This window comes from Ammospiza nelsoni, chromosome 10, assembly GCF_027579445.1.
Source record: "Ammospiza nelsoni isolate bAmmNel1 chromosome 10, bAmmNel1.pri, whole genome shotgun sequence".
Lineage (NCBI taxonomy): Eukaryota > Metazoa > Chordata > Aves > Passeriformes > Passerellidae > Ammospiza > Ammospiza nelsoni.
Genome location: NC_080642.1, coordinates 10798669 through 10820577, shown reverse-complemented (window position 1 = coordinate 10820577; position 21909 = coordinate 10798669). Strand labels below are relative to the sequence as shown.

Sequence of the window (21909 nt, the reverse complement as noted above, 5' to 3'; positions counted from 1 at the left end):
TCCTTTAAAGGGATAAGGAGGGTGTTTCACAGCTTATTTCTGACAGAAAGGAAGATTCATTGTGATGAGGACAGGAAAAGCCCAAGATCACAACTCCTCTGACCAGAGTTACAACCCTCAACCCCTTGCATGCCAGGATGCCAGCAGCTTGAGCTCACAACATACCTGGGGTGGCTCGTAGGGGACCAGCACACTCTGCCTCCCAGTGATGGGGTCTTCTACATACTGGGCATGGCTGTTCCCTTCCACTCTGATCAGGTGGCTGGGAGGTGCAATCTGCCCTGCAAAGGCAAAGAGGAAAAAAAACAAGAGACTGTTCAGTAAGGTCATGCACAGGGTGGCAAGATCTGCCATTATGGGAGATGCACATGTCCCCACCAGAGGCCCATCAGAGCACACACAGGTGCCTCTCAGCCCTTGAAGCACCCCTTCACAACATCCCTACTGCCAGACCAAAGGTAACACAGGCTTCCCCAAGCTCACTCTGGACACCTGTGGCTAAACTTGAACAAGGGCTTCCCAAGATCCCAGAAGAAGTGAGCCAAAATGTGAACTGAATGGCAGCTCACAGCAGTTCTTCCAGCAGGTAACTCCTGCTGGATTTTCACACCAGCTGAAAGCCTTTATTTTCCTCCCTCTAATGCATATACAAAGTAAATTACTTCAAGTCTCAATTCCTACTCTTTTTCCTATCAATTGCTAGTCCTCTTCTGCTCCCTTCCATCAGTCTTGATCCTTAAAAAAAAAAAACAACCAAGAAGCAAAAGAAATATGCATTTAATTAATGGCCAGCTTGAAAAATCATGCTTGCTTACAGCAGCAGCAGAAGGGAACATGATCTTCTTCGTGCCTAGGCCGCTATCCAATAATTAAAAGCTTCCTTCCTACAGATTATCTTTAGTGTTTCTACAACACACAACTACATTCTGAGGAGAGAAGCCTGCTATTGGTTCATCTCAAGAATTTGTTTTGGGTATTAACTGTTCATTTCCTACTCAAAATACAGCCTATTTCTACAGAAATAATTATTTCAGAATAAGAATTTATAGGGTTTTTTCTCCTTTCTTAAAGCTTCATTATTGAATGGTGTCAAACCTCAATAAATCCAGTCCTGTCAGAAAAGCACTTTTTTATATAAAAAACTATTTTGAAGAACTGTTTCACTCCACTCTGATTTTACACTCCCAAGTCCTTGCTTATTTCTGGGGCTTGTCTAGCTGGCTGCACTGTAACCAGCAATGGGATCCAGACTCCTAAGACATGCTGCTAACTGACACCAACTGGGTTTTTTTACAGTAGGAGATAAATAATGTATGTAGAATAAAACAGATGCTCATCTGAACATACGTGAACTTAAATGACCAAGGCAAAATGGAACCCAGCCCATGAGCTTGCAGAAAACCAAAGGACATTTTAAAAACAGCTGCTCCTTCAGCAACGTGAGGAGAAGCAAGTAAAAGATTAAAACATTTATACTGAACTGGGAGTGTTACATGTAGAAGAACGTTGCCTACAGTTGATGCTGGCACTTAGCATTTCCCTGCCAGAGATAAACAGCCCCTCCATCTCTGAGGCGTGGATTAAGGATGGAGATGATATTGCATCCTGTTACTAGATCCCTGTCCCAGCCACATGGAAGCTCATTCCTGAGCACAAGAACAGCTGCTTCTCATTGCAGGAGCAAAAGCAGAGCAGAGAAGTGCTGCCAGAGGGGCAGTGCCTGCCATGGGGACAGACATCCATCCGACCTGGGCAGGCATGAGGTTTATTTAGTGCTTTCCTCCCAAGGACGAGTGTGCACAGGGACAGCTAAAGCACTGATTGCATGATCCTTCCTGCCAAGCACAGGAAATAAAAAGCTGCACAAGGTGTCACAGAGAGGTCTGTTTCCATAAGGTTTGCTCTGAAGCTGCTGTCACATCCCTTGGTGGCTGCTCATCAGCCAAGCAGCTCTGCAGAGGGACTGCCAGCACATCACTGCCCTCCTTACCCTCGTTGAACTCCCGGCTCAGCTCGTGGTTTGGGCAGCGTTTGACCACTTCAGTGACGTGCTCAGCTTTCTTGTAGACTGGCATAGCCCTGATGACAGCTCCCTGAGGCGGTGGGGTCATCACTTTGATCTGGATGGGACACGTCTTGGCGATCTGGCAGTACAGCTTTTTCAGTTCGGTGGAATACTGAATGGGGAACAGAGCAAGAGAGAGAGAAGTTCAGCTGGGGATGAAGGCACACCAGGAACATGGAGCTGGCTTTGTACCTGTAACCGAAAGCACCAGCCACTAGTGCACAGGCACTGCATTTGTTTGTACAACAACCATGCTTCCAGAGAAGTGACAAAACCCCTAGACCTTTACCTGCTGTAAAATAGCAGAGCATAAATCTACATCCTAACTTCCCCAAAGGCAGAAATCTTCAGATAAAGAGCACTTCATTTACTCAAACAAATAAAGCCTTTATTTCTCTTGGGCACACACTCCGTCTTGCAGAGGACACCCAACACCCACTAACAAAACAGATGCTATTCTTTTCACAGCATCCTGTAATCCTGGAAGCACTCAAAACCACAGACATAAAAGTGTTTCATCCTGTTTTCTAAGAAGCCCTCCTACTCTTGCAGAGGGATTAAACAAAAACATCAACCTTGGAACTGAACAGTATTCTAAAACAACACCCTGATCAATTTAAGAGTTATACCAAATCTGACACTTCAGCCATCTTTTAAAATCATCTCCTACATCTCTGTAGTAGTCCCTTCACTTCTGAACTGAAATCATTACACCTAAAAGTGAGGTAAATAAAATCCAGTATTTTGTTTTTCAAAGGCCACAAGAGTTGAACAGCCCAAAGACTAGCCCACAGTGACCAAAACCTAGAGTATAACCCAGCAGCTGGCTCCAAAAGGGAGGCTGTGACCATGCAATGAGCACTTGGAACAGAACAAGATGCTCTTATTCACTGTGCTAATTTGAAGCATACTAGATTTCTCTTAAGATGTTCTTCACTACAACAGTAAACTAATGCAGCATTTTCATGGAGTGTGTTCACATCTGGAAACCTTAGCTCAGCAAAACAGCAAGGGTGAAGTTGGTGGTTTCTTTTCAAAACCCCTCACCCAAAGTAAAAGCATCTGCTTAGCAGGGAGGGTGGCAAGGAAAGTCCCAAGTGGTTCAGTATTGTACAACCTAAACCCATTTTCCTGGATATCTCCCATGAAGGAGACTGTCCAGTCTCCCCTCCTGTGTAAGGCTGTTCCAAAACACAACAGGTTTTTCAGAACCATGCTCCAGAGGCATTCAGTTTTCTCCTGGTATTTAGACATTTTTGAGTGCAGAGCTCTCCCTGTAACAACCTAACCCACAGGAATTGCTGGCATTTCCCCATCTCCATGTCCTCAGTTCTTGCAGACAAAGAAAAGTGAAAGCCCCAAGGTGGTTGTTTCCTCACAGGAAAAGGTCTCTAGGAGCCCTGGGCCAATAGAGCCCCGTTCCCAGCTGTTCAAACACAGCAGTGACAGGTTCACACTGGTCAGGAGCACCCTGTGGCCATGGACCCCACCAGGACAGGGAGAGCCAGCACGTGCAAGGGTGGGTGGCAGATGATGCAGCAGGAAAAGGATTAGCTAGTGATAGTCAGGGATTATTTGCATTTCAGAGTGTACACACTGCTAACATAGGAAAAACCAAACTTGCAAGAGACACAGGGTAGGAGAGAGGGATTAAACATAAGCCAAGCCAGTCCCTTCCCTCCTCACTCAACACCATCCTGCCATGTGGCAGAAAAGATGCTACAGGTATTGAAGATACAAAAAAAGATTTCTTTAAAATGCAAAGGCCAAATTGTGCAATGTATTTTATGTGCCTGCAGGCTAGAGATTAAGCCCACAAAGGATTTACCCAGCCTGCGGAAACGGGGAACATGCCAAACAATTACAAAAAAAAAAAGTTGCGAAACACATCTAGATGGTGATTTGTATCATACATCTTTTAAACCTGAAATTCCTTATTGTTTTTTAATTAAAAAGCAATTCCTTACTGAAGGTAAGAGTGAGCTCACCATGTTGTCCTTCCATCTGAAGAGGTAGGAAAAGAATCACTTATATTTAAACAGGAAGAAAACCTGTAAAGCACTGTTTCCTTCAACACATCAGTTTGCTCATAGCACTGTGAAGGTTTCAAGGACAGAAAGCCTCAAAAATCTCAAAAAGCCAGCTAATCACTTGGATGCCTTAACATCACTGAAGCATAAAGAATTGGGCACCCAAAGGTGATAGGCTGAAATGCAAGGACAAATATTGAAGAGCAGGGGTGTACAGAGGGCATGGCATATGCCAGGAGGCAACGTGTCCAGTGTCTGCAGGCATCCAGAGAATCAAACAAATGGAAAGAGATACCCTCAGTCACTGATCAGGACTCCTGGTGCTGACTGTAATTTTACATATAGTATCTTCAAAGACAGAAAGCTGGGGTTACAAGAAAGGGGAAAACCAAAAATCACTGCTTTCAGAAGGACTGAGATGTACCCAAAACCAGCACAAATACTGAGGCTTGTGATCAAACAGCACAGCCCCTCTGTGAGCCGAGAAAGGGATCTGCTCTTCATCCACCCTTTGGCACCCCAACTGTTGGACCCTTTGGCTACAACCAGCAAGGAAGGCATTGGACATACACCCCAAATTCACACCAAGCAAACAGCCAAGAGCTAATGGGTTATGATGAACAAGCCTATCCAACAAAGAAACACAGGGCAGACTCAAGAGCTGCAGGTTCTGGCCAACAACTTGAGCTTGGAATGTCAGGATGGGAGGGTGCCCAGGAGCCCACCTCTGCCTCAGAGCACAGTCAGGATGGAGGAAGATTTAGTGACAGTGCCCAGCAGAGTCAAAAGAGGCAACAGGGGGCTGAGCTGCCTTTTTGTCACCTGACTGCAAGAAGAGTTCAAGCCTCACAGGCACTGCACAGGGCTTGGGGACATGGCACAGAGCCATGATTTCACATCTACCCCAGGCACAGCCGCCTGTGAGCGTGTAATCGCTGAAGGGACAGTCATTTAACACCGGTGTAAATCTGTCCACGGGGTACCTGCTGTCAGACAGAGACAGGCTTGAGTTTCCCCAACCCGCCAACTTTGCTGCAACCAGGAGTAACCTGATGCACAGCCATTTACTGGCATAAATAGATGCCAACAACTAGGTCATAGTGACTTCGTCCTGGATCAGTGATAATCGCTATATCCACAGAGGAAGACAGGATATTGTATATAGATTTCAAAGCAAAAGCACTTCAGAAAGTAAACCCAAGGCAGAAGCTGTCTGTGCACTCAGATAGTGCCTGAAAGGAAGGATCATCCTCTTGGCACAGGTGCTGTTCCTCAGTGGTCCCACTCCACCCCACCCTGCAGGAGGTGACAGTCCCCCTGCTCACCACTTTGCTGTGAACTTACACTCGCTGTACGAGGACTAAGATCATGAGCAATTCCCAGAAATCCAAAACATGACTATTAATCAATACACTTGAGCAAGAAAACGAAATTAATTAGGAGTACCAATATAAAAAAATGAGTCTGACCAAACAAAAAAGCCTATCAGGTAACAAGATGACAACCATTATCTAGCAGTAGGAACAAAGCTGTGAGGAGCCTGAGGAGTGCAACACCACTTCCACCAGAGAACAGACGTGAAAGCCATTGAAAACAAAAGAGCTGAGCCTGAAAATGTGTTATCTACTCAAGAGGGAGAGGAAAGAGCATTGGCATTGGACTTTTCCTTGGAGTTTGACTGCTGCCTGTCAGAAATTTAGCATTTTGCTTAATAATGCATTTTAAAATGAAAGATGCACACGTTCCAGTGCCTGCAGCTCTGCTCTCCCCACCTGCCTGTGCAGACATACTGTATTACCCACTCTTGGCACCCTGGCTGGTAATTCAGTATCACAATACACACGGCAGCTACCATCAGGCAACACCTGTCTGATTTTTTAGTAAGCCCCTTCTACTGAAGGTGTGTCAAAGAGTTGAAAGGCAAAAACAAAACACTTCTTGACTCTCAAATGGAGAATTTTTGCTAGAAGGGAGTGTAGTCTCCTGAAAGGAAGTGCTCAATGTAATACAAGCCACAATGGCTTTTTACTGAGTACTCAATTCCTCTGCAAAACTCTGATGCAGTGAAATCCCCCAAACACTACTTTCGAAATCTACCTCTAATATCTGTTTTACCATCTGATCCAGCAGAGGGATTATGGCTCCTAAATCTTTAAAAGGAGTGGGGTTCAGTCAGCTCTACAAATGCTGACAGATGTCAGCCTGAAGGTGATCCCAGGGGTTGGCTTAAGGCATTACAGCTCCCTGAGCCCCTCCTGCTCACATCAACAGGTCTTTCGAATCTTTTGCAAGCTTCTTTCAAGCAGTCATGTTTTAGTTCAACTCAGTTAACAAGATTCATTTTACTTGATGTTTTCAAAGCTGTCAATCAGCTATGCTTTCTCCCCTACCAAATTAACTCCTTAAGATGGGGGGAAAAAAGAACAGGTTAAAAGAGTGGGAACAGAATAGCTACCTGCACCAAAGTATTCACAGCTGAAAACAAGGAGAGTCACAAAGAAACAGAAAATAATTTGAACATGTTTTAATTATTTAGGAGAACAAAAGGCATTGGGAAGAAAGGAAGCTACCAACTAAGAACAAAAAGTGAAATCTACACAACCACTTTAAACATTTTTGCTATGCTTGACCATGATTTAACTTTTCATTTACAAAAAACTGCTGGAAGCGTGTGGGGGCACGTCAAACACACATGTGCACATGCACACACGCTCTTAGGAACCAACTTGTACCCAGAGGACACTCAGTGAAAGAGGAGTGATGCACACATGGACACCTCCTTTCAGATTCAACCTTCAGCTCAGCATAACCTTAACCACATGGCTTGTGAGCTGACTTGTTGCAGCTTCAGTGTGAAGTCCTCTGTCCCACCAGGCACCAGAGAAAAGTGGATAGCTTGCTGCTTGTGGGCACAGCTGGCATTCAAACCAGGGAGCCAGGCACGCCTGCGAGCATCCCCCATCTGTGATGCCCTGGAGCACGGGAGCAGCAGAGGATGCTGATGCTGCCCCATCAGTGCTTTGCAGGCATTTACCAAATTTCTCCACCCCAGAGCAAAGGAAAAACCATGTCACACTCTTTTCCCTCTTGAGGGAAGGGCAGTGAATCACCCAAGGGCGTTTGCCTTCGCAAAGACTTAAACTCTTAAACTTCATTTTTTCCCTGGGGCTCTCCTGCCCCCTCCCCGTCCCCACCGCCTCTCCAGGCGCTCACGAACAGCGCTGATGAGTTATTAAAATCCTTCCTCCGAGCGCTTTTCCCCGAGAGCCGCAGCCAAGGGCCGCCTGTTGCCACCTGTCAGTCGCGGGGATTAATTACCTGCGCCGGGCGGGGAGCGGCACATTCCTGCTGGCCTCGCCCGCCGGGATGTTGACATCAGGCAGGTGGGCTCCGCATCCCCCCGCGCCCGGGGGGGAGCGAGCGAGCCCGGGTGTGCGGGGCCCAGAGCGCCGCGCACAGCGCAGGGCAGCGGGCACGGGTAGCGCGGGGTGCCCGGGGCGGGCGGCACTCCCAGCCGGCAGCTGCTGCGCCTGCAAACCTGAGCGAAAACATAAATATACGGGCGCGCGTGTGTGTGTGCTGACCTGCTTAGGTAAACGGGCAAGGGGAGGGGTGGCAGGGAGGAGAGCGCAGAAACGTAGCCTGAGGACAGGGATTCAGGAGCCACTCCCCGGCCGCGGGCACCGCGCTGAGCGGCCCCCGAGCGGCCCCCGGGCTCCCCCGGCCTTGAGCGGCCCCCGGGCTGCTCCTGCACAGCCCCCGAGCGGCCCCCGGGCTGCTCCTGCACAGCCCCCGAGCTCCTGCGGCCCCGAGCGACCCCCCGAGCTCCTCCTGCACAGCCTCCGAGCTGCTCCTGCGCTGAGCGGCCCCACGGGCTCCTCCTGCGCTGTCCCGCCGCAGGGCAGCGAGGGGGAACAGCAGCTCTGCCCCTCTGCAGAGGCACAGCCGCCTCCGGCCTTGGCACACTGAGAGCTCCGCGCTGCCCTGCCCTCAGGAGCTCCCTGTGAGCAGCGCTGCCCGGCCCCACCGCCTGCCAACACACCCCAACTCGCAGGGCGGCATGTAAAGGGGATATGCACAGCTGGACACAGTACAGAACACTCCCTGAAATTCCCAAAAATACCGAATTGAGAGCATCTGCTAGATTCGCACATCTTTACGATAATAAAGATAATTCCTTCATTTGACAATATTCAGCGTCTCACTTGAGGCTCCCCGGGGGTTTTAATTCAAAACAATTAGGATGTATCACCTCTACCTAACACTGTATCACCTCTACCTAACACTGTCAGAAAAGCCACGATAGTAACAGCAGTAACACTGATAATTTCCCATACTGCTTTTGCACTATGAAACTGTTGTAACTGTGAAAACTTTACACATGGCTGCTTTTACATTTCAGTTTCATATCTACAGACTCACTTCATCAACAAATGAAAACCTCTGGAGGTTCAGCTTGAAAACCATTCTAAAAACAAACAACAAATCAAAAGTATTCTGTATCAAGAGGAAAAAATCTCAAGTGCAAAACTTTGGAGGCAAGCTTTACCCATTTTTTTGATACGAAGTGATAGGTGTAAAGGAAGGCTTTGCGAGTTCCCTTCCTTTGCTAGTCTATTATTTAAATATTTTTGAAATTAATTTATTTAAAAACCAAAATCATAAGACTCCTGCAGTAAAATGGCCTTAGTTTGGTGCACCCAGCTCACACACTGCTTGTGTATTGTATCCAGTCTCTCTGTCAGTTTCTAAATCAAAACTTCAGCAGTAGCAAACAAGTTTCAGATGCTAACAATGTCTAGTAATTTACATTTCCAATAGATTCCTTCGCAGCAGAGATTTTTTGAGGTAGAAGTATGAAATGAGAGCAAATCTCCGGAAAGGCAAGCTGATCTGATGCTGAACATCATCCTCAACATCTACATCTGCCAGCAACTTCTCCATTATGAATGCACAACCAATCAGAAACCTGTTTGCCTACCACAGAATATACAACATTAAGAAACATACTCTATAGGAGGTTCACTCTCATTCTACCCAAACTCACCTACAGGCTATGATGTGTTAAATTCCAGCAGAATAGTGAGGGGTGATCAATGTTAGTCTAAAGAATTACTTAATATTGGATCTGGAAAACATCCACTTCAATTATTAAGCATTAATTAGTAAGCCAACAAAATTGAATGGTAAAATTTTTAATCATTACAGTGATCACCAAAGCAGCTTTGTGGATAACTCCATTGCATTTCTCCCCTCCTTCTATAGGCCTGCTACTCTCAAAGACACGTGGCTACTTCACATCCTCCTAGCAAGGGGGTAACCCACTGCTAACAAAGCACTACACTGGAGTTACAAATATTTGCATCTCTATAAAATACGCTCACCTGCTTGCAGGTAATGCAAGTGAGTGGACAGTACACCTATCACATGTTTGCCTACATGAAACTAAGCTGATTCTATGACCTCAAGTGTCAGAGCAGATGAACACTCAGCAGTGACATAACCAGCAATAGTCCTTCCAGGCAATTCTACTCATTACACCAGAATGAATACTCCAATGCTGCAGGCAAAAACCTCCAGGACTTGCTTTAGTAAAAAAAAATCTTCAGCATATGCTTAACTTTTGGTAGCACAGTTAACCACTGCCTGCTCAAGCTAGCATGCCTCTGTGTCAGGGAATTTGTAAGCTCAAAGCTGAATTTAAGATTTGATTCAACACGTATTTTAATGAAAATCTTATTTCTGTTATAAAGGACTGCAGAAATTCACTGAAAAGCATGTATTCAGGCTCCCAACAGCAAAAGCTCCCCATCACATACTGCTCCTGACTCACATGCCTTGGCCTCTGATACTGAGCACCAGAACCTGTTCTGCTCATGGACTAATTTATTTAAAGTCCAGGTTGGCCCTTTCAAACCTCCTCCTAGCTTGGTGTGGGGGATTCAACTTTCTTACAGTCACATGTTCTAGGCTCAGCGAAAGAGGAAAGCTGTTGTGTGTTTCCTATTATCCTCCCAGATCTCATTTGTTTCAAGTTCACATGTTGCAGCATGCTCCATCCTACCAGCCAAACTCCAAAAACTCTAATCAGCTAGAGGAAACATCGTCAGGAGTAACCAGACACCAGTTTTTAGTGCATCTCCCTGTCACTTTTGTCCCCTGCTGAAAGTCAAAGGGTGATGAACTCAACCATGAGGGAAGAAGCACAGCAATACATAAAAGTTGCTCAATTAAGACAAAGTAAACAGCAAAGCAAAAATCCCAAAGCTCTCAAAAATTAGTCTGCTCCCACCAATTCTAACCTGGTTTCAAAAACATGAGTCAGCAGTAGAAGTCCCAGACAAGCAGATCAGATCTTGCAGCCCCATAGAGTAGATAGAGGCTTTGGGTCCTCTGCAATTTGTGACACAGCCACGGATTCAGGTGGCTCCACACCAGCTAAAGATCAGGGGAAGAAGCAGGGTACAAGCAAATGCCCAACGTAAGATGTTAGTACAAAACTCCTTTTAGTTCCTCCATCTGCAAATAAGGGGATTTCATTAATAACTCAGAGGAAAGTGAATGAGTCACTCATACAGTATCTGTTACACCAGGGGGAAGCCAAGCTGGACACGAGAATACATTAAAAAACAACAACAACAAAGTTGGTCTGGCAATATAGTCTTTTCAATCAGCAACATCCTTAAGCCTGCACATTCGTGTCAGAGTCAGGCTCAGAACTATCAGGCACTCTGCCACAGACTGCACCAGCCATTCAACACCCTGGGAAGCAGGACACTTTACTAGATGGTGACAGATTTCCACCCAAATTCTGGCTCATGCCAAAGGACTGGCCTACTTGTAAAATACCACAGGGTCAGCACGTTGTGAGGATAAAAGTATTTACGTCAAATACTGGCCCAGCTTCCTAGCTGGGGCACAGACAGAGTCACAGGAGATGCAAACCAGTCTTTGCACATTCATTCTGATACAGGAAAGAAAGTTCAAGCAATTCCAAGCTAAAAACAGGTTTAGTGTCTTATGACCTCTCATACTAAACACCTTTGTCCAGATAAATTTTCTATCCTATTTGTTCTTTCTTGACTTGGCTTTCAGACTCACTGTACTTTACAAAAAGGGTAAATAATCCCTGAAAAACTTCACATAACAAATAATTTGGGTTTTTTCCCTTGCCTTCCTATAGTGCTATGGCTGTTGTGCTGTGACCAAGTGCAGGACTGCTCCCTGACTGTTTCTGGATGGGGAACTGGCCAGTGTACCCCATGGAGCAGGGCTGGTAGCTAACTGGGAGGCCAAGGGGCTCACCTGTGAACTGGAATAAATCAAAGGGCTACCAACCAAGTCAGTAAATGAGCACTCTTCTGGATGTGCACTCTCAACAAAGACCAAATGGCTCAGATGGACAAAGGTGATCCCCTTTCTCCTACTCATTGGCTTCCCCTCCTGTTTATTCCACCTGAGGGAAGGTGTGGATACCTCTCCACTTCATCCTTCTAATAGACTATTAATCACACCGATGGGAGGTGATGGAAGGGAAGACAGAAAATATTAAATCTGACAGGCTCTCAGAGTGGCAATGCCAGTGAAATGCATCATTAAGGTGAGTAATTTTCCTGTTTACTTCATAGGCTCTGAGCCCCCCCGCTCCTTCCTCCCTGCCTAGATGTGGGCAGGACCCATCAAGGCAAAGCTTTGGAAGCAAGCAGCAGCGTCCCCAATTTCTACATAAATGCTGCAGGCCAAAGAGCAAAGGCAAGTTCCAACTGAGTCCTTGACAGTAATCAAGCACTGCGGCGCCTCTGGTCTTGTCTTGTGCATACCTTGCAAGTAGCATCATGTCTTCCCAGGGAGATTTCACTGGCACAGCACGCAAGCGCCTTGTTCCTTGGCTTCTATCTCAGAAAAAGAAAGTCCTGAAAACACACACACACACACCCCTGCTTTTCTGCTCCAAGGGACACCATTTCCCTCTAAATTGTCAGTGCAGTGTTAGAAGCCCTTTCAGAACAAATATATGAATTCACCAGAAATCTCTTTTGTTCCTGTGCAGAAAGGATAGTGCCAGACCCTTGCCAAAATGGCATTGAGTCTTCTCTGTTAATGTCCAGGAAACTATCCTGAGTCAGATCTTATTACATTTTAAGCTAAGTGCAAGTACCAGCAAGTCTCTTCCATGATAACAGCCAGGGCCTGTCCCATTTCCTGATCACATTACGCTCAACTTCCAGAATTACATCTATGCAAATATTGTTCTCCTGCTTGTTGAGCATTTCATTGATAATTAAAGTGAAAAGTCAGCAAAGCTTTTCTGTCCAGGATGGTGAGCAAGGCAACAAACTCACACAGAGACACCAAGCAGGAACAAATGTTCTTCCCATGTGTGAAGACCAGCAGAAAAGGGCCCTCTCCTTCTTCTAGGCAATAGAGAGTCCAGACTGAACCAAACTATTTCTGCAAACATCACTCTGTTTTCTGAAATTACTGACCCAACAAGGCCACACTCTAGATCTGAGTCACAGTGAAAACATAATGATTAGGAAAGACAAAAATTAAACCTAACTGAGCAAGTCATAAAGATGCAGTAACTCAGGTCAATAAAGCATGACAGCAGCTCCAGAATATTTAGGATGAATGGTGACTAAGTCAAACCTTTAAATCTTTTATTCATACAGTTAAGCTTTGGGGATGAGTAGCAAGAAAGTCAGCTATTACCAGCATTTGCAGAATTCTGGGATTTCTATTTTACCCAGATCTTCCTCCTCAGCCTTCTCCTTCCATCCTCGATGACCTAGCTAAGCACAGTCCTTGAGTCAACTCATGTGGTTTCTCCTGAGCCTACTTTCAAAGTCAAGACATGATTCAGCAAGGTGTTTAAGCAGATGCCTACCTTTAAGGTTGGGAGCAGCCTTGCTGACTCCAACAGAACCCAAGAGATTTCACTGGGAATATTCACGTGCTAGAGGTTATGCACTCACTCAAGTGCCTTACTGAACTGAGACCTTGATTTTCCTATGTACCGTGGGAAACAATTCATCAAGTTCCATGCTGAGGAACACAGCAGAGCTGCTGCAGCAGCCATCAGGACATTCCCTGCTCAAAAACACAGCACCTCACCCCCAGCCAGCCAGTGAGGTCAATGCTGTGGCATCTTCTCTGCTAGGAGGATGAACAAGCCCATGCCAGGTTTGGGGTACTTAATTTTGTCTCATACTCCCTGGAGCTGTACAACTGCAGCAAAGGGAAGAAAGCTGTCCCATAGAGCAGCCTTTAGAAAGGGAGGAGGGCTTGCAATGAGTTCAGAAAATGTTAGCAGCAGTCCTTCCTATCCCTCAGAGAAATAACTAATCTTCAGTTTTGCATCTCCTGCCCCCTAAGAGTAGAGTGTAAAACCACATCCCAGAGGACATGCAAGCCAAAGGGAATTGTGCAGTAACATGCCACAGGAGAAACTGAAGGCTTGGACACAGCATAGTCCAGATCTCTGATTTTTAGGCTGCTTTGAAATTTCAGCAAGAAAGCACAAATGTAAAAAATAAGCTTGCATGGAGCTGGATGCACTTCACAGGCAGATCTTCAAAAGCCTGCTAGGTAAACTCCAAAGGAATGACTACTCAAATACTCCATGACACAGCAACAGATCTATAAATTATTGGAAATAGATAACATCAAGTCTCTCAATACCTAGCAATTGATTTATTTCACTTGGTAGCACAGATAATAATGCCATCGGCATGATCTAACTAGAAATATAAAAGGAATTAATGTGGACTTCAGATGCAAATCCTTGCAACCACAACCTGAAGATAGCTTTCCAAGGAAAACACCAAACAGCACTTTGTCCCTGCAGACCTCACTACTCTGCACTGCTTCATTTGCAAACTGCAAGCTCTGAAGACCCCAAGCAACAGATGCTTTGTGAGAAGACCTAGTCCATTCAAAGCAAGACTGCTTTCCCAACCAAAAGCAGTCTTTGTTACTGGATAACAATGAGAACAGGAACAGTTCCCTGGGAAACATAATTTTAAAGTCAGATTTCCCAACTAACCACACCCAATTAGTAAGTAATGCCATGTTTTTGACTGATTGTGGAATCCCAGCAGATTTTTTACCAGTTTCAATTTTGTGATTTTCTCTATTGCCATAACAACAACCAAAAAAAGAAAACAAAACCCCATCATGATCTTATATAGGTGGCAGGTAACAAAAGGCAAGTCCCCTCCTCACTAAAAAGGAGTAAAACAAAATGGAACAAAACAAGACAGAGTTGCAACATCAGAAGTTATTCACTCACACTGTCTGGCACTCCCATTTTCCTTACAGCTCATATGTGGTGCATCAGAGAAAGGTGCAAAGTCTCCATGGGCAGAACAGGCTGCTGCCCTGCACCATGCTGTGCAGGTGAATTCCTGCCCTGGCAGAAAGCAAGCTTTGTGCTGGAATAGCTACCCTCAATCTCATAAGCCTTCACCACTGCAAGTGCTATCAAGGGCAACACTTGAAAGCATCCCCTTAGCAGCTCTCTGAAAGTAATGCTGTCCAAAAGAAAAGGCAGGAGAAAGGCTGGACTAACACTAGCAAGCCATTTTCAAGTGCAGCCTGCTGAAAACAATCAACTGGAATCAAAGAAGTCAAGGACTTGGAACCTGCACAAGTTCACTGCCTCTCTAGAATTTTACCAGCCACTATGTAGAGGAAGACACCATCGAACAATCAACTCTTTCCATCCACCAGCTTCTCAACTGAACAACAGAAAAAAATTTCACAGGGGAGTAAACATTTAGCTCTCCAGCTGCAGACAGCAAAGCACCAGGATGCAGAAAAACCATAAAGAGCATCAGAGATAATGCAAAACACACAACAAGCATGTGACCACGCTACTGCTACGATGGACAGCCGTTAATTATTGTGTAAGGGGGAGTGCAAGGCTCCTTTGCACTAAGCACTGGGTTAGAAGGAAAAAAATGACAATTTTACAAAGTGTGGAGGCAACAGATTCAAACACTCCAGAGGGAAGCACGTGGGAAGAAGGAAATTGGTGAGGGAGGCAAAGCCCTAGCCACAGCACACCATCTACCTGACCCTGAAGGACACCAAGGAATAGAGAGGCCCAGATAGACTGTAACTGTTGCCATGTATTTCTTATTTAAATACAATTTGTTTAATCTCAAGTTGGATTCAACCATCAAAGGCTCTCTCCTGTAGCACACCGACAGTTCGCTCTAAATCTCTGCACCTTTAATCCTTTAATTAGCCAAGAAAAATGTGATCTCAACTCTTCCACCAACCTAAGCTAATTTTCTGCATGAAGCTTCCAACTCCTGTAGGTTACAGGTTTTAGCTGCTCGTGTAGCCAAGGGGAAAAACACTAAACAAAACACACACCCCCAACACCCCATTCCCACACAGGCTGTGTGCTTCTCCAAGGAGCAATCTCCTTGAAAATTCCAACAAGAGGAACCCATTTTCCCATTGCAATAGTGGGCTGGGAGGCATAATTACATCATTCAATTCAGATAAGAAGCCAACAGAGATTTCTGGGAACAAGGCAATGTTTGCACACAACAGGGATAAAACTGGAGTGTTAAGCCAATGCTTGGCTAAGAGAGTGCCATTAGAGGCTTCAGCCATCTTTCTCAGAGATTTTGGGATGGGAGCTCCTAAGCAAGCAAACAGAACCCCAGACAGTCAATCACTGGAAACTCGCTCCAAAAGAGGATTTCTCCAGAGATGAGCCCTGCTATTTCTCAAAAGTGTCACAGCAACGCAGCTCTGAAAGAAGGAATAGCAGACTGCATAAGCCACCAGAGCATCAGGACAGAGACCCATTTGGGCAGCTTGAAATACATATCAGGCACTCCATGCAGCCCCAGCAAGAGCAAACTCAAGGAAGGACAAGAAAGCTACCTAAATTCTTCTTGTCTGAAGCCCTAATCACACTGGAGTGAGGTATAATCTGCACCTGAACACAACTCTGACCGCCTCTCCAGCTCAGGATGAGTCTTGCAGGGCAAGGCAAAGGCAAACAGTGCTCCTGCTCAAGGCATGGTCATGGTGCAGCTACAGGGACTGCTGGCTGGTCACATGCTGATCCCATGCAAGAGAAGTTGTTCAAGCACAGCAAGCCATCCTTGCACAGCCCCTAAACCATCACATTCCAGCTGCAATGTGCCAGAGCCAATGACCCTGCCCATTGCTGCAGCCCTACACAGACACAGCATCTGCATGTCCATGCAATGCTGCACAGAGCTCAAGGCCATGCCTCCCATGGGTGTTTACCTACCAAGCATTGACAAGCTGTAGGAGGCCTTCCTGTAGCTGGCCACATGTGAACAGCAGCACCAAGAGTCATCAGGGATTTGACAAAGGCATGGAGACTTGGCAGTAAGTATAACCTCCTCCTGAAGTGCCAGTGCAAAGCCCTGTTGACATCAAAGGCAGAGGACAGGCCCGTGTGCATCTTGCCGTTCTTTAATTTGCTTCTGTGTTGAGGTCTTGACAAAGATCAGCACATGACCAGGGCTGCCCCACTTACACCAGCACTTTTGGTGAAGTCACAGCAGGATTTGGTTTGACAAAAGGGTAGAAAAGACCTCAACAGTCTGCTGGTTTTAAGCACTAGCAAAATACTACCCAGGCAGTAGTACAACCCCATCTCTTCCTAGAAGAGACCAGTTGGAATGCATGCACTTTTCCTCTGAAAAGATTTTAGAGACACTGCATTCACAATGTCCACCTGAATCAGCCCAAATCAGTTCTCTCATCTCCTCAGCAAGGAATTCAGCCTGCTAGACGAGCAAAAAGATCTGACTAGCAGTTGCTACATTCCACTGACAACAAACCCCAGTCACACACAGTCCGCACCTTCAACACCCACATTAGCTACACGTGCAAACCAGAAATACAGCTGCATGTACATCTCTGGGGTTGTCTTACAAAAAAACCCCAAAACAATGCAGAGCTCAGTATGATGATGAGCACCATCAGCAATGATAAGAGAACCTCAGCATGGGAGCTTCTATTGCGAGCCTCACCACTCCAGCCACTCCTGAGTCATCTAACTGTTCTCTGCTGCCACAGGCCTTCAGAGGCATTTCAAATACACAATTAAAGGCAAGCAAATGAGCTCTGCAAGCTGCAAGAAGTTCATGCTCCATGCAGTTCCGACAGGACAAAGGGGATGGGAGATGGGAGTAGCTGGCAAGGAGCTCTGGATGGGAAGCTGCATTCCAGGGTCCAGGCAGGCAGCCTGGTAACTGAACCTCTGCACTGCCTTTGATCAGATGTATTACAGAACATCCTTCCACCAACAGTCCTCAGGGCGAGTACAGAAAAGCAGCGAACAGTTAGCGGATTTGCTCCAGGTCACAAAGCAAGCTCATCTCACAGCACCAAGATGAGGAGAGTTTTTTTTTTCCTCTTTTAAGAAAAAAAAAAAAAGAAAGAAAGGAAAAACTGTTCTGTGCTCTGAAAGCAGCTAATCAGATTATTAAAGTGCTTAAAAGTTTAATGAAGAAATCAAGGCTATTAAGTAAACATTCAGCTTGATGTCTCTTTTCCTTCTTACCCACCCTTCCTCAATGCATTCAAAATCTCTTTTTGCTATGGTATAACATGTTTGAACAGGTACTGAGATACAAACAAGTCTTGGCCCCATCTCATACAGAATGGATTGGTTGCAGATGTTCTCCTGCAAGCTACATCTTGCCTCCTGCAAGAGCATTCATCTCCAAAACACATCATTTCACCTAGTTTGCCTGAAGCCAAAACTCAAAGGTTATTTAATTTTTAATATTTTTTTTATTAACTCTAACATACCTACAGCTGTGCAAGCAAAACCCCATCTGGTTTTTCAAGGCACAAAGAGGTGAGCAACTAAGTTTAGATAAAAGTAACAAAGTTGGGGCAGTCATCTTTCTGCTCACCTCTGCAGGAGCCAACAGCAAATGTCAGGGGTGCAATAAAACAAAAAACCTGCTATATTTCAGAGAACCCTGACATATTTCACTATCTTCCTAGGACAAGTCAGACATGAGCTCATACAGTGGCAGGTGAGTCAGTGACGAGTCAGACGAGCTCCTTAATTAAGCTTTAGGGGCAGATGATCCCTCGAAGGTGTAATCAGATTGGTATGGCCAGTGGAAAAAAAAAAAAAAAAAAGAAAAACACTTTAAAAGGTTGAGTGAACTGCTACACCCTTGTTGAGCCATGCTGGAAAAGCTGAAGGCAGCAAAGCTGCCCTGAGACCCCAGCATGCAGGAATACCTGGCCACCACCCAGCACCTGCCTGCGTGCTCAGTTCTGTCCCTCCAGGGATCAGAGAAATGCTGACTTCCCCAGCAAGCAGGTCACACTGAGGTCACATTGTGGACATAGTGCCATCCCAGGGTCCAGTGTAAGGGGCACCCCAGGAGCTCCCCGCTCAGAGCAAGGGTTGCCAACAGCTCTGACCTGTGTGGTGGAGAGAGAAGAGGTCACAAGGCAGTCATTCCCAATCACTAACAGAATCAATCTTGGCTAGGTGATTTATCAACATTTAACATGCTACCAAGCCATCTTCCTTAAGCCCCATGAATTCTGTGTTTTGGAAGCTTCTCTGAAATAAGCTGCAAAACACGCATCAGAATACCGCTGCACTGAAACAAAACACCATTAAACAGATTGAGATCAGCAGGGTGACTAACAGCATCAGAGCTTTTTTTTTTCTTGACACCAGACATGCAGCATGGAAATGGTTTTCTTCCAGCACGTGTCCCTGCAAATTCATCCTGGAACTCATCTCGCCCATGCAGCTGCTCTTCCTGTGCTGCAGTGCTCCCTCTGAGTGCCAGCAGCATCAGCACAACCCAGCTCTCCCCATCTTTATCTTGCACAGATCAGGCTGCTGAAAAACAAGCCCAGAAAGACAGACTCCAACCTCAAGAGGCATGGCAAAGGAAATGGGCAAAAATGACTCATCAGAGAAGTCAGCACACAAAGGGAATGCCAAATAAAGGTCAAATTTATGAATTCCCTGTAGAAACTGATCAGTCCACATGCTTTGTCTTCATCAAACTGTACAGAACTAATGATAACACTTCTGAAGATTTTCCTAAGGCCTCACCACTTTCTTTCTGACTACCAATACCATAAGAGGTTTTAGTAGGATATCTAGAAGGGCACAGACTCCCTGTTGTTGAAGTCATGTTTGCTCGTATGCCTACAAGAACTCACCAAGTATGGGTCTAAAAAAATGACTAAGAATGAGTTGTATGAGAGGTTTGCAGGAGAAGAGATGGGAGACAAGGAACTCATTGCAAAAGCAGCCACCACCCTGCTGATTAACAAAGCAGGATCATTCAGTGCTCAGACACTGGACTAACATCTCATGGGAAGACTCTTCTCTCCCACCCATGGCAGTGCTGATGCTCAAATGCAGACAGAGCAGATGCACTGCCTGCCCTGGCTCTGCAAACTCTTCAGGCTGGGCACCAAGCCCAGTGGCACTGCTCACATCCCTTCGCCATGGGAATCCCTTCCAGCCCTGCCTTTTAAGGGGGGGGGGGTCCAAGGAGCTCTGGGTGAAGGTCAGATAGCAAACCTGAGCTCATTTTCCCCCACTGTAAGGTCAGGAGGGAGGCAGCTCCCAACCACAGCTCACACAGTTGAGCTAATGAGCCCTGACAAGTGGCAGGGTGAGTTTGTTAAGACTCAGCACCACAGCTAACACAGCACTGGTACAGCCCTGTGCTCTGCCTAGAGACAGGAACAGGCTTTCCCTCTAGCCACAGCCCCCAAATGGCCTGTGTGTCAGGAATTCTCACACCTGGCAGGCCCAGTGCTGGTAAAGCTCAGTATCTCAAGCAGGGGAAGCAATAACCCAAGCAGCAAATTTTAGCCTGAAGACATGTTTCAGTTGCCTCAAAAGCTAGTCAGTAGAAAGACTCTGATGTCCTGTAAACAAAGCAAAATAAGAGACATGAAAGGTAAAGCTAGTGATAGGGCACACACAGCAAGCAGCAGTGTCCAGTTGCCCCCCTCGGGCATCTCACATCAGGGGTTGAAGTGTTTTACAGCATGGGATCACAGTTCTGTATTTGAGGGTGGGTATGTGGAAAGGGGGAAGAGGGGGAGCAGAGGCAGAGGGAATGACTTGCACAATGTTACCCAGATCACATCTAAATCACAGGGCAGGAGTGGCTCCGAGGCTGGGCTGGGAGCCAAACACAGGCAGGGCTGCTCCTGAGCAGGGCACCTCCTCTCCAGGGCATCATCTCCTCTCCCCAGGAGCAGAGCTTGGTGCACCTCAGGGCACCAGACAGGCAGGGAGGAGAGCCCCAAGGCAGCATGGCCATCATGGCTAATGGGGAAAACAACAGGGCCACAAAATGTAGACCCAAGTCCTTTCTCATTTGTTTAGGAAAGCCACGTCAGCCTTCAGGTGCTGTTTTCCTGTTTCCTCTAGCACATTTCTCACCTTTCCACAAAGCTGAATTCAGATGGACTTCAGCAGATAACATGTATCAGCAGACCATAAAATACTGCTTCATATGAGACATGTAGTATTTTGCTCTGTTAAGAAAACTCTCACAGAACATATTTAAAAAGAAATAAAACAATACAAATGAGAGAGAAGTAGCACTCTCCTCCTACAGACAGCTCCACCAAGTTTTGTTTCAAAGTTTAAGTGTTATCTTGAACAACTGGAAATGGCAACTTTTTCATCAATACTCAGCTCTGTTTGCAAGAGGATCTAAGCTCTTACTTGGGCAGCTATCCTGCTGTGTTTACAATAACAAATCTGACACACCTGCACATAGCAAAACCTCATGAAAAGACTTCCATTGCATAATAAAGTTCATGCTCCTTCTATATAGAAGCCATCCCTACTCAGGACACTTCTTTTTAAAACAAAGTAGGAATTTCTTCACAGTATATGGCCTGCCAAGCACTGCAGCTAAACCCTCAGCACACAGAGCATCATCAATGCAACACACAGAGAATTATTCTCACTTCAGCACACCTCCAAACTGCTGTGTGCTCTGTGCAGAGTTGGCAGGCACATAATATCTATGACAAATGTGGTATTTCAGCCAACCTAAAGAAAGGAATGATTATCTCCAAGGGCAGTCTTTGTCTACACAGTGAACAATACCTCTTGCACCAGCCTCCCTGAAAAAATTTACCCAAAAGCAACTTATTCAACAGCCACTCAAATAGTTTTTGCACAACTTTTTTTTTTTTTTTTTTGGTAGGGTTGAAATATCTTCTAACAGTGCTCAATTAGAAGTTTAGGTTATAGAGATCAATGGTATGGGGGAGACTGACAACTTATTAGGAAACCCTCCTTGCCCTGGAGCTGCTGCCTCCCTTCTGGGCCAGCAGCCGTGACCTTTGGAAAGGTAAGGAGGCAACTGTGCTGATGCCTCTCTCAGCTCTGCCAGGCTGCTTTGCATGCCTAGCACTTGTGAAATCCAGGAGAGCTCAGCAGCTTTTAACATGCCAGCCCAGAGGCAGTCCCCATGCTGAATGCTACAAAAACCAAAAAAAACCCAAAAAACAAACAACAAAAACAATGACAAAAATAAAAAATCCCAAAAAGCCAACCAAACAAAGAAAAATCTACCAAAAAACCAAAGCATTAAAAAAAAAGAAATCCACTCCAAAAACTGGTGGTTGGGAAACTTTGGCACTTCTGGGACCTCGGTTTCCCTTCTCTAAAATGGCGACTCCACTCCTGATTTGCCTACCAAGCAAAGGTGTTTGCTGATTAGGGAAGTAATGTTTGTGCAGCACTTTGAAGATTTAAAGTACTACATTAATCCTACATGTTGTTCT

At 45.8% G+C, this 21909-nt stretch overlaps 1 protein-coding gene across 1 annotated transcript in view; it reads right to left on the bottom strand.

The window, feature by feature from the left end:
- TP63 (tumor protein p63) overlaps nt 1–21909 on the bottom strand; it is a 67132-nt gene that overhangs the window by 19358 nt on the left and 25865 nt on the right. The window contains exons 3-4 of the mRNA XM_059479221.1: nt 1991–2177; nt 166–281 (exon numbers count right to left, since the gene is read on the bottom strand). Of these exons, the coding sequence (XP_059335204.1) occupies nt 166–281; nt 1991–2177 (303 nt within the window). The remainder of the gene's footprint in view (nt 1–165; nt 282–1990; nt 2178–21909) is intronic.